This window comes from Rhamphochromis longiceps, linkage group LG17, assembly GCF_057381845.1.
Source record: "Rhamphochromis longiceps isolate RC_006_pf linkage group LG17, R_longiceps_female_GT1.1, whole genome shotgun sequence".
NCBI classification, from domain to species: Eukaryota; Metazoa; Chordata; class Actinopteri; order Cichliformes; family Cichlidae; genus Rhamphochromis; species Rhamphochromis longiceps.
In genome coordinates this window covers 41,143,553-41,160,854 of record NC_140573.1, presented here as the reverse complement: position 1 = coordinate 41,160,854, position 17,302 = coordinate 41,143,553, and the positions used below count along the sequence as shown (strand labels likewise).

The 17,302-nt window shown below is 44.2% G+C and overlaps 1 protein-coding gene across 1 annotated transcript in view; it reads right to left on the bottom strand.

Moving 5' to 3' along the window:
• tprb (translocated promoter region b, nuclear basket protein) overlaps positions 1 to 17,302 on the bottom strand; it is a 22,120-nt gene extending 4,818 nt beyond the window's left edge. Inside the window, exons 1-42 of the mRNA XM_085386044.1 lie at positions 17,128 to 17,302; positions 16,658 to 16,762; positions 16,474 to 16,547; positions 15,821 to 15,917; positions 15,614 to 15,717; positions 15,334 to 15,498; positions 15,043 to 15,135; positions 14,843 to 14,923; positions 14,326 to 14,413; positions 14,061 to 14,201; positions 13,789 to 13,892; positions 13,463 to 13,660; positions 13,226 to 13,333; positions 12,885 to 13,111; positions 12,616 to 12,779; positions 12,130 to 12,272; positions 10,884 to 11,032; positions 10,565 to 10,727; positions 10,313 to 10,447; positions 10,084 to 10,224; positions 9,821 to 9,989; positions 9,278 to 9,444; positions 8,761 to 8,913; positions 8,556 to 8,672; positions 8,170 to 8,373; positions 7,896 to 8,083; positions 7,654 to 7,801; positions 7,412 to 7,549; positions 5,802 to 5,933; positions 5,543 to 5,673; positions 5,233 to 5,443; positions 4,924 to 5,070; positions 4,615 to 4,813; positions 4,298 to 4,491; positions 3,980 to 4,053; positions 3,474 to 3,670; positions 3,064 to 3,348; positions 2,809 to 2,963; positions 2,634 to 2,714; positions 2,187 to 2,375; positions 1,951 to 2,100; positions 336 to 429 (exon numbers count right to left, since the gene is read on the bottom strand). Coding sequence (XP_085242170.1) covers positions 336 to 429; positions 1,951 to 2,100; positions 2,187 to 2,375; positions 2,634 to 2,714; positions 2,809 to 2,963; positions 3,064 to 3,348; positions 3,474 to 3,670; positions 3,980 to 4,053; positions 4,298 to 4,491; positions 4,615 to 4,813; positions 4,924 to 5,070; positions 5,233 to 5,443; positions 5,543 to 5,673; positions 5,802 to 5,933; positions 7,412 to 7,549; positions 7,654 to 7,801; positions 7,896 to 8,083; positions 8,170 to 8,373; positions 8,556 to 8,672; positions 8,761 to 8,913; positions 9,278 to 9,444; positions 9,821 to 9,989; positions 10,084 to 10,224; positions 10,313 to 10,447; positions 10,565 to 10,727; positions 10,884 to 11,032; positions 12,130 to 12,272; positions 12,616 to 12,779; positions 12,885 to 13,111; positions 13,226 to 13,333; positions 13,463 to 13,660; positions 13,789 to 13,892; positions 14,061 to 14,201; positions 14,326 to 14,413; positions 14,843 to 14,923; positions 15,043 to 15,135; positions 15,334 to 15,498; positions 15,614 to 15,717; positions 15,821 to 15,917; positions 16,474 to 16,547; positions 16,658 to 16,762; positions 17,128 to 17,278 — 6,154 coding nt within the window. The 5' untranslated portion in view covers positions 17,279 to 17,302. The remainder of the gene's footprint in view (positions 1 to 335; positions 430 to 1,950; positions 2,101 to 2,186; positions 2,376 to 2,633; positions 2,715 to 2,808; positions 2,964 to 3,063; positions 3,349 to 3,473; positions 3,671 to 3,979; positions 4,054 to 4,297; positions 4,492 to 4,614; positions 4,814 to 4,923; positions 5,071 to 5,232; positions 5,444 to 5,542; positions 5,674 to 5,801; positions 5,934 to 7,411; positions 7,550 to 7,653; positions 7,802 to 7,895; positions 8,084 to 8,169; positions 8,374 to 8,555; positions 8,673 to 8,760; positions 8,914 to 9,277; positions 9,445 to 9,820; positions 9,990 to 10,083; positions 10,225 to 10,312; positions 10,448 to 10,564; positions 10,728 to 10,883; positions 11,033 to 12,129; positions 12,273 to 12,615; positions 12,780 to 12,884; positions 13,112 to 13,225; positions 13,334 to 13,462; positions 13,661 to 13,788; positions 13,893 to 14,060; positions 14,202 to 14,325; positions 14,414 to 14,842; positions 14,924 to 15,042; positions 15,136 to 15,333; positions 15,499 to 15,613; positions 15,718 to 15,820; positions 15,918 to 16,473; positions 16,548 to 16,657; positions 16,763 to 17,127) is intronic.

The window sequence follows — 17,302 nt, the reverse complement described above, 5'->3', positions numbered from 1 at the left end:
AAGAGAAAATAAGATTTTAGATAAATATACTTTAAAACACCAAAAATGTAAACAAAGTAACTCCCTTTATAATCAGTATCTCAGTTACTTGTGACATTTAAACCTCCTTTTACCTAAAACATAAGTGAGTCGGGTTAATTTGCTTATTTTTCCCGTAAAGCAAATCTCTTCTTAGCAGTGACCTTTGTTACGCCCGCTTTCAGACAGAAAACACAACACGACATCTTTCTCAGTCATCGCAGACTGTGGATACTAATTGGATGGCGGGACGGTTTGTGAGCGCATGCAGAGTCTGAGGCACAGCTACGTATTCGACAGGGTTTCCTGGCGCTTACAGCTGGGTGTCTGGGAATCCGCCGGCCTTTGGGTGGAGTCGGACGCCCCCAGACTCTCCTCCGTCTCAGTGCCCGGCTCCGTTACGTCAGCTCCCTGAGAAACGAGGGGAAATAAAAGGAAACGAGTCAAAGAAGAAATTCAAAACCACTCAGAGTTTAAAAAAGGCTAAATTTGGCAAACGAAGGTAAGACCAACGAGTAACATAACTTTGATGAGTGAGAGGAACCGCCGAAAGAGAAAGGTCATAAAACGGAGCAGTGCCAGGGTATACTGGCAGAGCATCACATGCAGATTATGATTCACTAAAACAACCGTGAGAGAAGCCGAGAGGTTAAAAAAAAAAAAGAAGAAGTTTGACCTCCGTCACAGAGAAAAACTCTGAATCAGATAGTGAGACGGTCCAGTGGTCTAACAGGCGAGTCCGGCTTAGCCTCCCTGTACTCTAAACAGGTACTACGGATGGCTTTATCGATTCTTAAGAACGGTCCCGTCCTCTACGGCAGCGGTCTCCAACCTTTTTTGCGCCACAGACCGGTTTGTGCCCGACAATATTTTCACGAACCGGCCTTTAAGGTGTCGCAGATAAATACAACAAAATAAAACCAAAAATTTAATGACTTTAAGTTAATTTCAGCTGCTTCTCTGGAGGTGTCTAGCGCCAAGATGCAGTTACAGAAACAGCTTTTCCCCCGCTGCCGTCACTAAACTTACCCGTGTATGTGTGGACGTAGGCTACTTTTGAAAACTGCAGTTTTGAAAAATATCTCCGTCCACATGTAAACGCTAAAAATGCACTTAAACGCTGTCAAGAACATGCCAAATCCTAGCTGTGTAGAAATGTTGGCCCATTAGAAGTGTAGAAGCCTGGCAGGGAAACAGTAAACAGGGTTTTATGCAAACCGTAACTACTTCTGAAAGGTTTTTGGGGTTTTTTGGAAAGGCAGCTAATTCTGTGTTACTTTTAGAGAGCCTTTATATTTTAAATGCTAATAACCAAAAACAGTATTTTGGCTGGTATAGACTCACAACTCAACTTAGGAATGAACAAAATGCATACAGCATTCATACATTTTAATTTAAAATGTATTCAAACCCGACGTCGGTGTTGAATGAAGTTCACTCTGATGCATCAGTCTTTCTAAATGGAGGGACAGTAACTGTGCGTACATGTTTGTTACCCAAGTAATACTAAGCTGTTTTTGTTTACACATTTTATAGTTTAATCCGTGCTGCTATTTAACATTTTCTATCGTGTATAAAGAGAATAGTTTCTATTTAACTTGGTTCAGATACCTGCCTTTGAATATAACACGTGTATCATTATTCCAAAACCTCACACAAAGATTACAAGTAAAAAGCTCGTTAGCTGTTCCCTTGCAGACACTGACTCATCCTACTGAATATGTGCAACGAAGACTCGAGTAAAAATGTAAACAGCTAAAGTCAACACAGGCGCGCAGACAGGACGTTACGACACAGGGGCAGCATGTAAGTGACGGTGAAACGAGAGTGTGTGGAAAAACTGAGTGTGTGAGCGGGAAAGGCAGCGAGTGGGAAGGGTTAACACGGCGTGTGGGTGGCAGAGGTCACAGCTGGAGCTGCAGGTACTCTTACCTCTGTGTCGTCTCCTTCGTAGGGCTCGTTGCAATCGCCGCTGCCCTCATTGCTGTCCTCTCCTTCCTCTCCCATCTCTCCGTCATCATCATCCTCCTCGTCATCTTCCTCCTCCTCGTCTTCATCTTCTTCATCCTCGTCATCGTAGTCCTGGAAACCGGCAAATTTGTAAGACAAATTTTCACCGTTTTAAATGTCGTCTTTAAAAAAAAAAAAATTGAACAAAACTGCCGTACCTGCTCTTCGTCTTCGTCTTCCTCCTCCTCTTGTTCTTCGTCACTCTCTGTGTCCGTTACGATAACGATCACTTCCTGCTGCAGTTGTTGCATGGTCTCGCTTTGGCTCAGGGTAACCTCTTGCTCCATTGTAAGGGACTGGGAGGCTGTGCCTTCATCTCCATCCTCCAGCGTGGAAAACGCCTCCGTCTGCGGGGCGAAAAAGTGACAACGCAAAACATCATGCAAACTAGATACCAGCACAATTCCTGCATGAATGTGACAACATTATCACAAGACTACTTTATGGTACTGCTACAATGGTGAAAACTGTTTTATGGTACAACATTATGAAATCCTCATTGGCAGCTTTGAGATTGAGTCTATTTATTTACTTTTAATCACTGCAAAGATTTAAATGATGGTAATTATCAGCTGATGTACAAAACTAAAAATGTTTGGGCCAACCTGGCTTCCTTCTCCACCGTCTAGACTGTCTGTCGGCACCACTCCCTCGGCCTCAGCGCTATCCTCGGCCAGCACCTCTTCCTACAATCAGAACCGGCGCATCAACATTCGCTCAAATTTAAAACAAACAAACAATCAAAACCATGGAGTTTTATGTGCATCAGTCCAGCCTCACCTCTGGACCCACTCTCTGGATAATGCGCAGCTTCTTTGATATGGGAGCCCGCGAGGTGTCCTCCTGAGTGGCTTCAGTGTCAGTGACCACACTGGCGGTCTCCTCCTCTTCCCGAGGACGCTTGGACATTGCTGATGTCCCCGGTGTTGCTGACACTGGAGAGAAAGTGTGGCTATCGTTGGTTAAAGAATTAAGAAAAAACCTCGTCGTCTAAAACAAAATATCGCCTCGGCTTTCAAAAACATCATCTCTCACCGGTTCCAAACACAGAGGACGACGTTGACGGCCGCTCCACCTGCGAGCTAGGCGTGGCCTCGATCGCCACAGGCGGTGGCTCCTGATTGGCTGGCTCTGTATGGGTCATGCTCTGCTGCTGCGTTGGTTGAACGAATGCGGTGGCCTGTGTCTGGGTCTGCTGCACAGTGAGCATGGGGCTAGCTAAGGTCGTCTGGACGTTGGGGCTGGCGGAGCGCACCGAGCCGCTCGCACTGCCGTACACGGTCACGTGCTCCACTGGTGGCCCTTCAGCTGGCTGCATCACTGTCCAAGAATAAAAATTACAAATACTGCAGGTTTTACCATGACTAAAAAAAACCAAACCTGCGGTTAGTTTCCTACTCACGGACTCGCTAACAGCTCAGCTAAAGCTTTGCCGTTAAACCTACCTTCCTGCGTCTCCACCTGGGTGGTGGGCATGACCGTAGCAGTGGGCGTAGGAGTGGGCACAGGAGCTGGGGTGATCATGGGCCTGATGCTTGCTCTCGGAGTGGGTTTGTTCCCTGGGTTGACGGGCTGTTTACTGGCTGTAGCAACTACAGGTGTAGGCTTAATGTTGGCGGTTGGAGGCTCGGAGGTGCTGGCACTGACGGAGACAAGCATTAGGATGAGTCATTGTTCTCTGGACCTCAAAGATCCACTAAGAAAATGATACTCTCTCCTCCAAAGTCCAGACGTGGCACCTACACTGCCATTTAATTTTGAGATTGCAGAAGTCAGCGGCACGACCAAACGAGTGTCAAACAGCAAAAACTCAGAAAAGTGCAAGTGTGGACCAGCCACCAGTCAAATGAATAAAGTCAGCATTAAGACAAATACAAAACTCATGAAATGCATTGATGCATACTGAGTAAGACTTTTTAAATACTCCTCCATGCTTAAATAGTGCCCCTACCTGCCCCTGTCTGCAGCTGGAGTGGTCTTCAGGCTGATCTGCCTCTGCTCTGTGCTCCTCTGCGGCTCTTGGGTCTAAAAGCACCGAAAGAAAGAAAATGCTCAGAATCAGGACGCCGAACGGTCACTAAACTCGCCGTACTTCTCCAATCCAACATAGTTAAGCCATCAAAATAGAGAACACTGATAAAATAAAGACACAATTTTAGCAACGCTTGCAGATAATCGTGTTTTAGTTGTGTGACACATACCTAAAACATTAAAATATTTATATCACAGCGAACCAGTGTAAGTAGACTAAAGTAAACAACATCCTCACCTTGCTGGGACCTGCCTCAGCTGGCTCATCTCGCTGCTCTTGTCTCTCCTGTTGACCTCGCAGGTCTCGGAGTTCTCGCTCCTGCCGACTCAGACGGCCCTCGTATTGAGACTTCAGAGCGCTCACTCGCACCTCCAGCTCCTCACGCTGCTGTTTTAGCTCCTCGTTTTCCTTCTGCAACTGGTCTTTAGCGCCTGGTCATAAATCGCAAACGTCACAGATTCGAAGTGAGAAGCGATGCTCGTTACGCAGAGCCAAGCGATGTGAGGAAGAGCAAGTAACTGGTAAAAATCAGGAGTTTATGGTAGTCCCCTCACCCATGAGCTGGTTGATCTTCTGCTTGGCACAAACGATGGCTTTCCTGGTCTTCTCCTCCTTCTCAGCCATCTGCTGTCGGAGCGCGTCCTCCTGAGAAGCTTTATCCTGCAGCTCCTGCCGCAGCCTGGTCAGCTCCGTCTGCAGCCGAGATGATTGTTCCTGGGCGTTACGTGCATCGGTCTCACGCTCCGTGACCACCTAAGGTAAGCGTGCAGAATTGTCTAAACACTTGTTTTTTTCCCACCATCCCAAGAACTTTTAGTATAGAGGTTTATCAGCACATATAAAACGGGGGGAAGTTTTCCTACCTTGTTCATGTTCTCCAGCTGTCCTTCTAGGTCTGCACTCCGAGCTTCAGCTTGACTCAGAGAATCTCTGAGGCTCTGCAGCTCCTGAACAGAGGCCTGACGAGCCTCCTCCTCTTGGGATGGGCCTGCCGCGGCCTCAGCTACAAGCTGGAGTACATATGGAGTTAAAGTTTAACCTCAAGGAAGCACAACTGTACTACTGATGAACTAATTTATCACCAGATCGTGATAAATTAAAACACATTTTACAACCACCCACTTTAACTTCAGGCTTTGGATTGAAGTTTAAGCTGTAATGGTAACAAGTACCTTGTCGTGCGCCACCTTAAGCTCATCGTACTGCGTCCTGTAACGCCGTCCGATCTTCTTGATCTGTGCGATGGTTCGCATCTTCTCCTGGAGTTCATGGTTTTTGGTCTCAATCTCCTTCTGCAGCCCGTTCTTGTCTTCGGTTATCTTACTCATACTGTCACGCAAGCTTTGTATTTGGTTCTGTAGGGAAGCTGTAAGATTATTTGTCCTATGGAGAGAAAAGAAGAGAAAACTAAAATGAATGAAGACAGGGGAAGAAAGAACAGACCAGGAGAGCCCAGTTCAGCACCTGTATGTAGTTCCTCACCTGACCACCTCAGATTTAAGTCTGTTGTTTTCCTCATTCAGCTGCTGGATACGTTTTAGATGCGCCTCCTTCTCAGAATGCAGACGCTTGTACTCTTCTGGATCCGAATCTTTCTGCTGACTCACCAAATGCTAGAGCGACATAAGGAAAACTAGTCATTCATCTCACAACTTAGAAGTCTGTCTCATGACAAACGTAATTTTTCCCCTTCATATGAAAAATAAAATCTTTTTGTTTATATTTGGGTCTTTGCACCGACCTGAGTACGAGCCTTCCAGCGTTTGATTTCCTCTTCCAGCAGCTTCTTCTCTGCCTGCAGCATGCCGCTTTTCTCACTCAGCTCAGAGTTGGCCTGCTGCAGTGGCAAGATGTCCGACTCCAGCTTTTGCACCTGAACACACAAGAGATACTCGCGCACTGAGAAGATTTCAAACATAGCTGCCGCTTTGCTGCTGATTTCCTCCACCGAGTTGTCAAGTCTGCAGTTTATGTCTGTCTAGACTGTGTGTGTGTGTGTGTGTTAGGGTTCGGCGATTGAACGAATACGTCGACTATCACCGATAGGCTGAGCCCACTGGCGATCGTTTTTACAAGAGTGACTTATTTATTTGCCCGTGAGTACGTTTGCTAATAGTGATGGAGCTAATAGAAGCAGTCAACAGAAAAAACATAATAATAGCACCCTGTTTCATCTGCGAGCAAATGCTTGTTCCTGCAGAAGCTGGTGATAGCCTAGCATACTCAGCACGTACATGTTAATGCAAGTTAGTCGTGTTTGAGTCCTTTGCTCGCACTACACGTCTGCACAAGCGGCACACCGCTTTGGTTACATCCTCAGGTTTACCTCTTTCATCTGGTTTAAAGCCAAAGAAATCCCAAATTGGTGACTTTAGATATTTTTTATTGCTGTCAGCGTTAATGCGCCGTCATCAAGACAAATGCGATTAACAATTAACCCATCTGTGCGCAGACTGAGTCAAAATCCCTGAAATGTCTCCGTCAACGCATTTGTTCACTCTGCGCTCCAGATGTGTTGAGCGCGTTAATAATTTTTAATCGTTAACCGCGTTAACGCTGACAGCCTTAATTTTTTTGGAAATTAGTTCGTCCATGTTTGGACTTCCTCTTGTTAACGCGCAAATCCGTGCATGATTACATTGCTCCGCCCATCAAAAAGTCTGCGCATGTGCGAATATATCGACCGGACTGACGAGTGTCGGTTGAATTTATTATTTTTTTTTTTACACATCTTCTGTGTTTACATATCTTTGTGGGGACCAACAGCCCTTATGGGGACAAAATCCAGGTCCCCGCGAGTTTGAAAGCATTTTTCAGACTCAAAATGTGGTTTTAGTCTCAGGGTTACAATTAGGTCACGGTTAGGCATCCATTTTTGATGGTTAGGGTGAGCAGCTACGGAAAGCATTATGTCAGTTAGATGACAACACAGTGAGTGTATGTAAGACTATACAGAAATCTGATACGTGGGCACTCATTCACTATAACTCACCCTGTCTGTGAGTTACAGGTGTGAATAGTGATCATAAATTAAGCTGACCATTCAGATTCAACATGTTGGTGTTTTTGGACATTTTTATGGTCACAATAACCTTTGACCACCAAAACTCTTAAAATACGTAGATGTTAACGCAAAATTTGAAATGTACAGAAGACTTTCCAGACTCCACGTAGCATGCACTGATCGTCAAAGGGAAAATAAAATAACGCTCTTCTCGTGGGTGTTGTCAACATCAAATTTAAACACTTGCAATATTTGGATAATCGAGTGGTTATAGTGTACAAATGAGAAACTAATCTCCAGTGCACTGCTGGAGAACATGTGAGATTCAAGTCATCAGTGAGACTGACCTTGGCTTGAGTTTGCTGCAGTTCCTGCTCCATCTTATCCCTCTCTTCTCTCAGACTCTTGTTTGTCTCCAATAGGATGCTCATCGTTTCCGTCTTCTTCATCAGCTCATCGTGCTGAGCCAGGGTCTTCGCTGTCACCTGAAACAGAGTAAAGTGTAAGATAAAGAAAATCCGTAGGTGATCTGCGCGCTCGGTACAGCCGCAAACCAGAAGTTACTGAGTCAACGAGTAAACAAACAAACCTGCATCCTCTCTCGAGCAGCGCTCAAACTGTCCTGCACCTCCTTCAGCTCTCGTTCCAAATGCTCCACCCTCAAACGGTAACGCAAAGTCTCCCCTTGGGCGACCTCAAAACGAGACTCTGAGATCTCCTTCTCCCGACGTACAAACCTGTGATGAACAATGCGGATCAACCGTTCTTAGAAATAGTGAAATCATGATTGTGCAAGAACATCCTGCAGTGTAAGCTAGATAAGCCCGTTACCTGAGAATCTCAAGAAGCTGGTCCTGGGATTTTCCCTCTTCAGTCAAAGATATGTTGAGGGAACTTTCGCTGGCAGCACGCTGCAAATTATCTGCCATCTTGCTGCTCATGGCCTGGATCTGCTCATGAAGGAGGGTGTTCTGCCTTTGCAGCTCCTCATAGCGGCTCTCCATCTTGGACATCTCCTCCTGTCAGACGAGTTAAGACGAATTAAAACATATCATAATATATCTAACATAACATATCTAATCTATTTATGTAATGTAAAACAAACCTTGAGGATCTTCTCTTGCTCCTCCCATGACACTCTGGCCTCCAGTAGCTCAGCACTGATCCTCTGCTCTCTCTCCCCCAGCTGGTGTTTGAGCTCTGCAGCCTGCAGGACCTGGGCTTTAGCTGCCTGCAGGGCTTCCACGTCCGCTGCGTGCAGCATCATCTCCCGCTCATATTTATCTTGAGCTTCAGCTGCCAGTTTAACCTTGAAGAGCAAAAGAAGGTTTGGAGTCAATCTCTGCATATCAGAGTTTCTCAACATTTCTTCCCCTCTCCCCACAAATTACTTCATATTTTTGATTTTTACCTGCATTAAGTGACCTCAAACCAGAATATTCCACACTTGGATTATTTTCCTCCATGTAATATTTTATTATGACTGCTTACCTGATCTTGGCAGTCCTTAATAGCCTGCTGTTTCTGGGCTTCAACGACTGCAACCTGCTGTAGCGCTGCCTGGTGGTCTGCCTGGGCACTGCTAAGACTTCTCTTCAGGTCATTTATCTAACACAAACAAACAAAAATGTTTCCAGTAACAGAAACAAGTAAACGCATTTTTCACTTGTGCCTGGTTATAACAAGGCTTTCGTACTTGTTCCTCCAGAGCAGCCAGGACACTCTTCTTCTGCTCCTTCAGGTCTTGCTTCTCTTTCTCTGCTTGCAGAAGCTTCTCTTCGAGTCTGCAGCGCTGCTCCTCGGCCTCCTTCATACGGCCTTCAATGGATGAGCGCGCCTGCTCCGTCACCTGGTTGTCACACGTCACATTACATTTAGAAAAACAAAACATTTACGTGATTTTTAAAACTTAACGTGCCAAATTTGTAATTGTTGAGACGATCTCAACCCTGATCATTGTGTACACCAATAATAAATAATATTGAGCTGCCTCGTGGCTACTTTTTAACTTTCATACAGTAACAGACTGTGAAGCTTCTTGAATCACATCTGTATCGTCTGTACTTTCATATAAAGTTACAATGTCAACATAAACTAAAACAACTTTTTATTTGATTAACAGCAACAACCCTTTGAATGTTTTCCACTTTCATATTTTTTGTCCTATTTGGATGTTTTATGAGCTGACGTTGTTTCACGATCGAGCCCCCAACCTGTTTCTCGTTCTCCAGCGATTCCTCGAGGCTCTGAGCCATCGCTTGGTACTGCTCCATGCTGGATGTGGTGGCCCGGAGGCTCTCTGCAAGCTCTTCAACCCGCGTTTCAGTAAGCTGCAGGCGGCCTCGTAGGTCCTCTCTGTCTTGATCTGAACCAGGCAGGCCTGCAAGCGAGTAAAGCATTTTGAAGTGGTTGTGTGAGAAAGGGGGACGCAAATGTGCACTAATCAAATATACCAATTAAGTTTGAAGAACCTGTGCTTAAGTTCCCACAGATTTTCAAAAGGAGCGCGGTTTTAGACATTGAGTGCAACACTCAGGCTTTTAAAAGTTCAGATAAAACTGGAACATCTGAGCAATTTACTTGCGTCTCAAACATTCAAACTAGAACGTAGGATCCAAAAGAATGACGACGCTAAACATGCCTCGTGGTACTTCATGACATCCCGACAACATACAAAGAATTTAGGTTTGTACGTGTCTGGATTTTATTGTGAATGTTAGTTTAACTTCTTCTGTCTGTAAACATTTAATGCCGACCTCTGCCGATCGGTGTAGAGGGGGAGCTCAGGATGTGACGCCCTTCGATGCTGCCTTGCTGCATCCTGAGGGTGTTGAGCTCAGACTCGGCGGCATGAAGTTGTTCCTTTGTTTTTTGGTGTAAGGCGACTTGTGTCTCCAACTGCCTCTTTGCATCCATTAACTGAATCTGTGCATATGAAAAAAAGAAAATCATTAGCACTATATCTGCATCCTTCTCTGGCCTACAAAAGATGATAGAAACTGTTTTATTGGATGCCTACTTCCTGGTTTCTGCTGAGCAGGTGGCGCTGCTCCACTTCTTGTTCAAGCCTCTTCTGTAGCTGGGAGATCTCTCGCTCCTGTTTCTCTAGCTGGCTGTTCAGACGCTGACGTGTGTCGACCTCAGAGCGCTCCAGAGTGGCCTAAAAGAACAGAAAAGGTAACGTTAATTTTGTTTACGTGAAGATGTGACAGTCAGACACTGACAGAAAAAAAACAACCTCAGATTACCTGAATAGCCTGGAGGTTGGTCAGCAGCAGGTTTTGGCTCTGCTGCTGGCTCAGAATCGTCTCTTTCTCCTGACTCAGCCGGGACTCGACCAGCTTCAGCATGTCTCTCTCCTTACGCAAGTTCTCAGCACGGCCCTGAAAAGGTGGATGAGATTCAGTTCACAGTACGTGTCTCAGTATATCCTGGAGCAGGGACACGTCCAACTCCAAAGTGATCCGAAGCACAAATATGACACTGGATACGGGGCAAACCTCAGCCATGGCGAGTTTCTCCTTGGACTCTTTAAGATCCTCATTCAACGTGTGGACGGTCTGTTCAAGCTTTTGTGTGGCAGCCTCCATCTTCTGTCCTTTCTCTCTCAGTGAAGCAATCTCCTTCCTGTAGCCCTCGACATTGTCCTGCAGCATCTCGTACCTGAGAGCGTAAAAAGCTGACGTCACTTCTGCTGACTGATGTCCTTGTGATTAAATGTTTGATTTTAACAGTGGACATTTCCCCTGAAAAGTTCACATGCTCCCAAGTTCTGTTCCTGCTACACCCCCCCCCCCACACACACTTTTTTTAAATTACCTTTTGGAAGCAAACTCTAGCTGTGTGGATATCTTGGCATTCTGGGAGCGGAGCTCCGAGAGCTGTTCCTGGAGTTTCTCGTTCTGTTCGGTCATCGCCTTCTCGCTCTCCGCGCGCTCCTTCTTATAGGTGGAGAAGACGTCCTGCAACTGCAAAGAAACCAGACATTTTATTTACTTTGATAGAGGTGTTAGTAAATAAATAAATACAATTTTATTTCTATAGCACCTTTCTAGACAGAATCACAAAGTGCTGCACATAAGATAACAAATAATAAAAGGGTAAAACAGACAATATAAAACAGGCAGAAATTTAACCAAAAACAGTTTTAAAAAGGTGAGTTTTGAGTTGTTTTTTTTAAAAACAACGACAGAGTCCACAGATCTTAATGTCTGAGGGAGAGAGTCCACAGTCTCGGGGCCACTGTGGCAAAAGCTCCGTCACCCTTAATTCTCATCTTAGTCTGTTTTATAGCAAGTAAGCCCTGATCAGATGACCTCAGGGACCTGCTGGGGACGTAAGGCTGTAGCAGATCGGAGATGTAGGCTGGTGCCAGTCTATGCAAGGCTCTAAATGTCAAGACCAGGATCTTAAAATGAACTCTAAATTCAACAGGAAGCCAGTGTAGCTGAAACAGCAACGGTGTCACATGAGAATACTTGGAGGATTTTGTCAAAAGTCTAGCTGCAGCGTTTTGCACAACCTGCAGACGATCCAGAGAACCTTTGCTTAGACACATTAACAAAGAGTTACAACAGTCCAAGCGTGAGGAAATAAGTGCATGTATAGCTATCTCCAGTTCAGGACGAGATAAAATAGGGCTTAACTTAGCCACATTTCTTAAATAATAAAAAGCGAGTCAAAAGTGACACCTAAATTCCTGATAGAGGATTTAACATACACAGAAAGAGGACCAAGGGCTTTCACTATCTGGGATACAAATCTGTCCGGAGCACATATGAGGACTTCAGTTTTCCCTCGTTGAGTTGGTGGAAATTTACAGCCATCCAACGTTTGATAGAATCTAAGCAGTCATTTAAAAGCCAATAAAGTCTGCCAATAAACACACTGCTGTCTGTGATTCAGAGACCTACAAACGTCTTTATGTGGGCACTGTGCCATCTGGTGGCCAGCACGAGCAACACGATGCAAAGTCCCAAGCTTTTAATGAAGAAAAGAAATAAAAGAATAAAATAAAAGAAATAAATATTTTCAGTTTCCGTCTTGTGAGGCAAATTTAGCTCACCTGTCGCAGAGCCGCCTTGGCCTCCAACGCCTCAGCAGACTCTGTGGCCATGGAAACAAGAGCGGTGGGTGTTCCTGCGGTGGGAGTGGCCGCGGGGGAACGACGTGGGGTAGACGTCAGGGAGAATTCTTCAGTTGGTGTACCTGGTGGATAAACAATCAAATATTCATCCGTGCTCTTCTGCTTATCCTTTTCAGGGTCGCGGGAGGGCGGAGAGGCAGCGCAGACCCTGGACAGGTCGCCAGTCTGTCACAGGGCGAACACAGAGGCAGACATTCGATTCGCTCTCACCTATCGGCAATTTAGAGTTTCCAGTTAACACTAACTGCATGTCTTTGCACTGTGGGAGGAAGCCAGAGCGAACAACATGCAAACTCAAATATTCAAATTCTGTGTAACGTGTAAAACTGCTGTGAAATTAGTGTATCGAATTCTATAAACAGTATTCGTTTATGATTTTCAAGATGCAAGTGTTCACGTTCTTACCTTGTTGTGGGAAGTTGACTCCGGTCGCCTGAGCCAGTAAGACTCGGTACATGTCCCTCTGCCTCACAATGGACTCGGTCATCTTTATCTGCTGGCTGCGTTGCTCTCTCAAAGACTCCAGCTCAGCCTGGGCCTTCCCCAAACTCTGCTCCAGCTCCCCGTGCCTGAGACAGTTCATTGTGGGGGAAAAAGGTAAGATAATATTTTAGGTCAGATGCAAAACTCTGGCTAAATAAATAAATAAAAAAGTAGTAAACATTGTAACATACTTATTGCCGGTAGCCTCAAACTCCTCCTTCTCCTGGGCTTCACTGAGATCTCTGAGGGCCGCAAGAAGACGCTGGTTCTGCTTCTGAAGCTCCTCCACACTACGGAAAGTCACCAAGTGTTGGCTGATCACCTCTGACGTGCTGCTGACATCAGCTGAGCTCACCTCCTCCTCGTGAATCACGTGGTTCCCACGAGCTTCTTCGAGCTCAATCAGCAGCACGCGAACCTAGAAGAAACGATAAGGGGTAGTAGAGAAATTTTATTTGAGTGATTTGATTATTTCGGTCATTATTTTGAAGACTGACAAAGTTTATCCACACAAAGAAAAGGACGAACCCACCTGCTGAGCCATGTCAGCGAGCTGAAGCTCAAATCTCTGATTGTCTCTCTCCAGGACCGAGGAGCGCTTGTTGGCCTCGTCGGCCTCGCTCTGCAGGCGGTGAACCTCCTGTAACAAACGTGAACAGAAAGCTCGAGCGTTGCTTGTTATTAGCAGTCACTGTTTACGGTTTTCTTGTCAATTAAAAAGCAGCAAAAATCTATTTGATCACGCAAACAACGCGGCTCCATTACAAACCTTAACAGCCTGCTCCAGCTTGGCAGAAAGGCTGGCCACTGATTTCTGCATGCGCTCATGCTCATCCCTCTGCCTTTTCAGGATGGGGGCTTTCGCTTCCACTTCCTGCACAATGTCGTCCAGATACTTGTTGACTCGCTTGTTCTCCAACCGCTCCAACTGCAGCTGCTCCTGGCTCTCCACGTATGCTGTATACAACTGAAGACGTGATAATCAAACATCTTGTTGTTAGTTCAACACACGTCGGTAAGAAATCCGAACAAGCAAGACACACAACTCTAGAGTAATGAAATTTGTAATGAAACTTAACCCTGAGCTGTACGCACCTCAGTCAGCTTCATACCAGGTTTTATCTTGGATATAGCAGCGGCTGTTGGAGACATTGTTGTCATTTGCTCTTCTGTCAGAATGGATGTTGAGGCAACAGGGCCTGGACAGACAAAGAGAAAGTTCAAATGATCACATTAAATATAAATAAATAAATTAAATAAATCCACGCAAGGCTTGGCTGAAGTTCCAGAAAATTAATTTTGCATTGCCTACAAATAATCAGCATGTCAATGAAATGAAGACAGGAATAAAAATCAACTCCACTGACCTCTAAGTTTGGAACTTGACAGCAGTTCATTGGCATTGTCCAGCTCCTTCTCAAGGCCCTGAATCCTGTCCTTTAGCTCACCGACAGTTTTGTCTGTGACGCCATTCATTTCCTGCAACTTATCCTCAAGAGCCTTGTTGGCTGTCAAGGAGGGAAGAAAAACAAAGACTCTAAAATCCCAACAACCTGCAACTACACGAGCAAACAAACTGAACATCTTCTGTCCTTCTAGGATAGAAAACATGATTACAGAGGAGCCTTTTACCTTCACCGGCATCTTTCAGCAGCTTGTGCAGCTCCTCCACCGCCTGACTCAGCTCTTTGCTTTTGGCCTCAGAATCTGCAGCTGCTCCCTGCCAGAATAAACGGTGAAGTATAACAAACACCGGCAAAGAAGCCGAGCAAATACATGCAGGTATTCATTGCATTTACAAACGTAAAGCTTAAGCACTGTCATTTTAATTAAATATGTAAACACTCAAAGATTATGTTTTTAAATCACAAGTTCCTTATAACAATTTTATTGAGCCAAGAACACACAAACAATAATTAACCGGCATCTGTGGGTCAGCAAAGAAAGAATTTCATTGCACAAAGAAATGACTTTTCTCTTGTGACACATGACAATAAACACTTTGAATCTTTGAATTTGAATCCTGGTAACAAATTTAGAAGTTGTTGATCACGGGCGCTACAATCATAATGTAACGTAATAATTTACCAATGCAAACTTGGAAATAATGGTACCACACCACATGGTTTCATTTTGCACGTGTACATACCTTGTGTAAATTGCAAAGCTTAATGTTGGTATTGAGCTCATTTCGTAACTTCTCCTCCATGCTGGTGTGTTGCTCCTTGGCCTAAAACAAGTTCAAATCCAACCATTCATTTTCACTCTGAGTGCCTTCATTATAATGTAAGTTTACATAATACCAAAGGGTTTGATTAAAAAGGAATTACTGTCTGCAAACAGACATACTTCTTTGAGTTTGCTGATCATCTCCTCATTTTGTTTCTGAAGGTTCTCGTTTGATGTCTTCAGACTGGTCACTTGATCTTGGAGTTTTTTCATCTAGAAATCACAAATGGCATCAGATGACAAGTCAAATAAGGTTCTACACAGTCTCAAAATAAATAACTGCCTACACTCAAGGCACAATGAGCACTGAGATCAAAGTAACAAACCAAGACTATCGCGACAAACTTCTTCAGACATAAACATCCCAAAGAAAAAACAAAAAAACCAAAATCAACAAAAAAAGGGACTTGCCTCATCTTCTTTATTCTCCAGGGAACACTTCAGCTCCAGGATCTCGTTACCCTTCTGCCGGGACAGGGACAGCAGGTCCTCACTCTTGGCCTTCAGCTCCTCGTTAAGCCAAGCTGTCTGGCTGTTCAGCAGCTCTTTCTCTTGTTCCATTCGCTTCTCCTTATACTAGAATAGATGACAACTTCAATCAGTGATCTGCTGATAACCGCAGAAAACAGAAAACAACTTTCTCTCGCAGGTGGTGTTAAGATATTAAATCTACATGAAAATATCAACTCACTTTGATGTTGACTTCAGCTGCTTCGAGATCATCCAACTTCATCTGCAGGGTCATCTTTGACGAGTTCACTTCCACCAACTTATCATTGAGTTGCCTCAGGTCATCTGGAAGAGCAAAAGAAATGACTCTGTTATGTAGAGGTGAGATTTTACATTTACAATATAGATGCAATACATATGAAGTTATATAAAAATGTTCTTTTCATACCATTTAAGTTCTCCACTTCTAAGGATCTCCTTTCCAGTGTTCGCACAAGTTCTCGCTTTTCTGCCTCCAATTCATCTTTGGCTTTGGACAGCACAGTCTAAACAAATGCATGAATTTAAACAGAGTGCTTAGTGTTATAATACTTACAAATTAAGCACATCTTAAATCCTTAAAGCATCCAAAGCAGTTTAGTAACGCAGACATTCCCTCTTTACACATATATTTTCATTATCAAGAAACTTCTACAAGGTGCATGAGTGCAAAAGGGGAGGGGCTGGTCACGTTAAGAGATCTGATTGGTCAATCCAGTGTTATTAATGAAAATGAAGGAATGGGCTCCTTTTATATTAAACGTGGAAGTTATGGCATAAGCGCAAGTAGGATTTAAATCTTGGGTGTCAAACTGTGTTAAACCTTTTTCTATTGTTATGTTTGATTTGATCACCTGCCTACGTACAGTTTTTACAAACATTCTTGCTAAAAAACGCTTGATTGTTCTAAAACTGTTCGTAATTACTCTGAACCTCACACCAACAGCAATAATAAATGCTCAGGCTCCAGAGGACATGACCACTGCAGTTCCCGATAGACTAAAATAAATTAGAAACATTCTTTAACACAAAGCGGTTATCGGTGATTTTCGGATTCCCTACCTGCTCTGATGACAACCTCTGTTGTGCAGATTCATATTCTCGGTTCTTCTCGCGAACACTTTGGAGTTCCTCTCCTTCAGGAAAAAAAAATGAAAGTTAGCAGAAAGAATAAAGGTCAACATTGTGGAGTCATAAGTGGAATCAGTCCGAGTCCGATCAGAAAACCTAAATATATTATTCTCACCAAGTCTGTTAAACTCATCTTTGAGTTTAAGATGTTCTTGAGTGTGAGACAGGAAGTCTTCTTGACATTGGGAAAGCTGTTTAACTTTTTCGAAGAACTGTTGCTCTGTAACAAGAAGGTAAACAAAAACAGCTAAGACAAGAAGACAGAATCATCGCCTTCTTGCTTTATTTACATCTTGTTTGCTATGAAAAGCAGTGGTTAGCTCAGAGGGTTAACTAGTGCTAGCATTAGCTAGCATCTCGTTCTTGTTATTGGAAAAGCGCAAGTTCATCGCTTGTTAGCTTTAATCAACATTTTAAAGCCCCTGACGGACAAATGAAGTAACAAACAAAGGACGGTTAGTATGTTCAGTACGTTCAAACTTCTGAGGTTTAACATTGCACGGTTTAAAACGGGCATGCATGCACTGTAAGCAAAGCCAAACACTTTAGCACAGCTAGCTATCAGGATAACAGGGAATAACTTACCGCTGTCAACCCGGAATTGCTCGTGTTGGGCTTTTAATGAATCGATTTCATACCGCAGATCAGAAACTATTTTCTCGAGTTTACTTTGAATTGTTTTTGGTAGCTTGGCTAGTTCGGAAGCCTCCAACTCCTGTTGCAGGAGTGCCGCCATTTTTCCCGACTACAAGACGAGCAC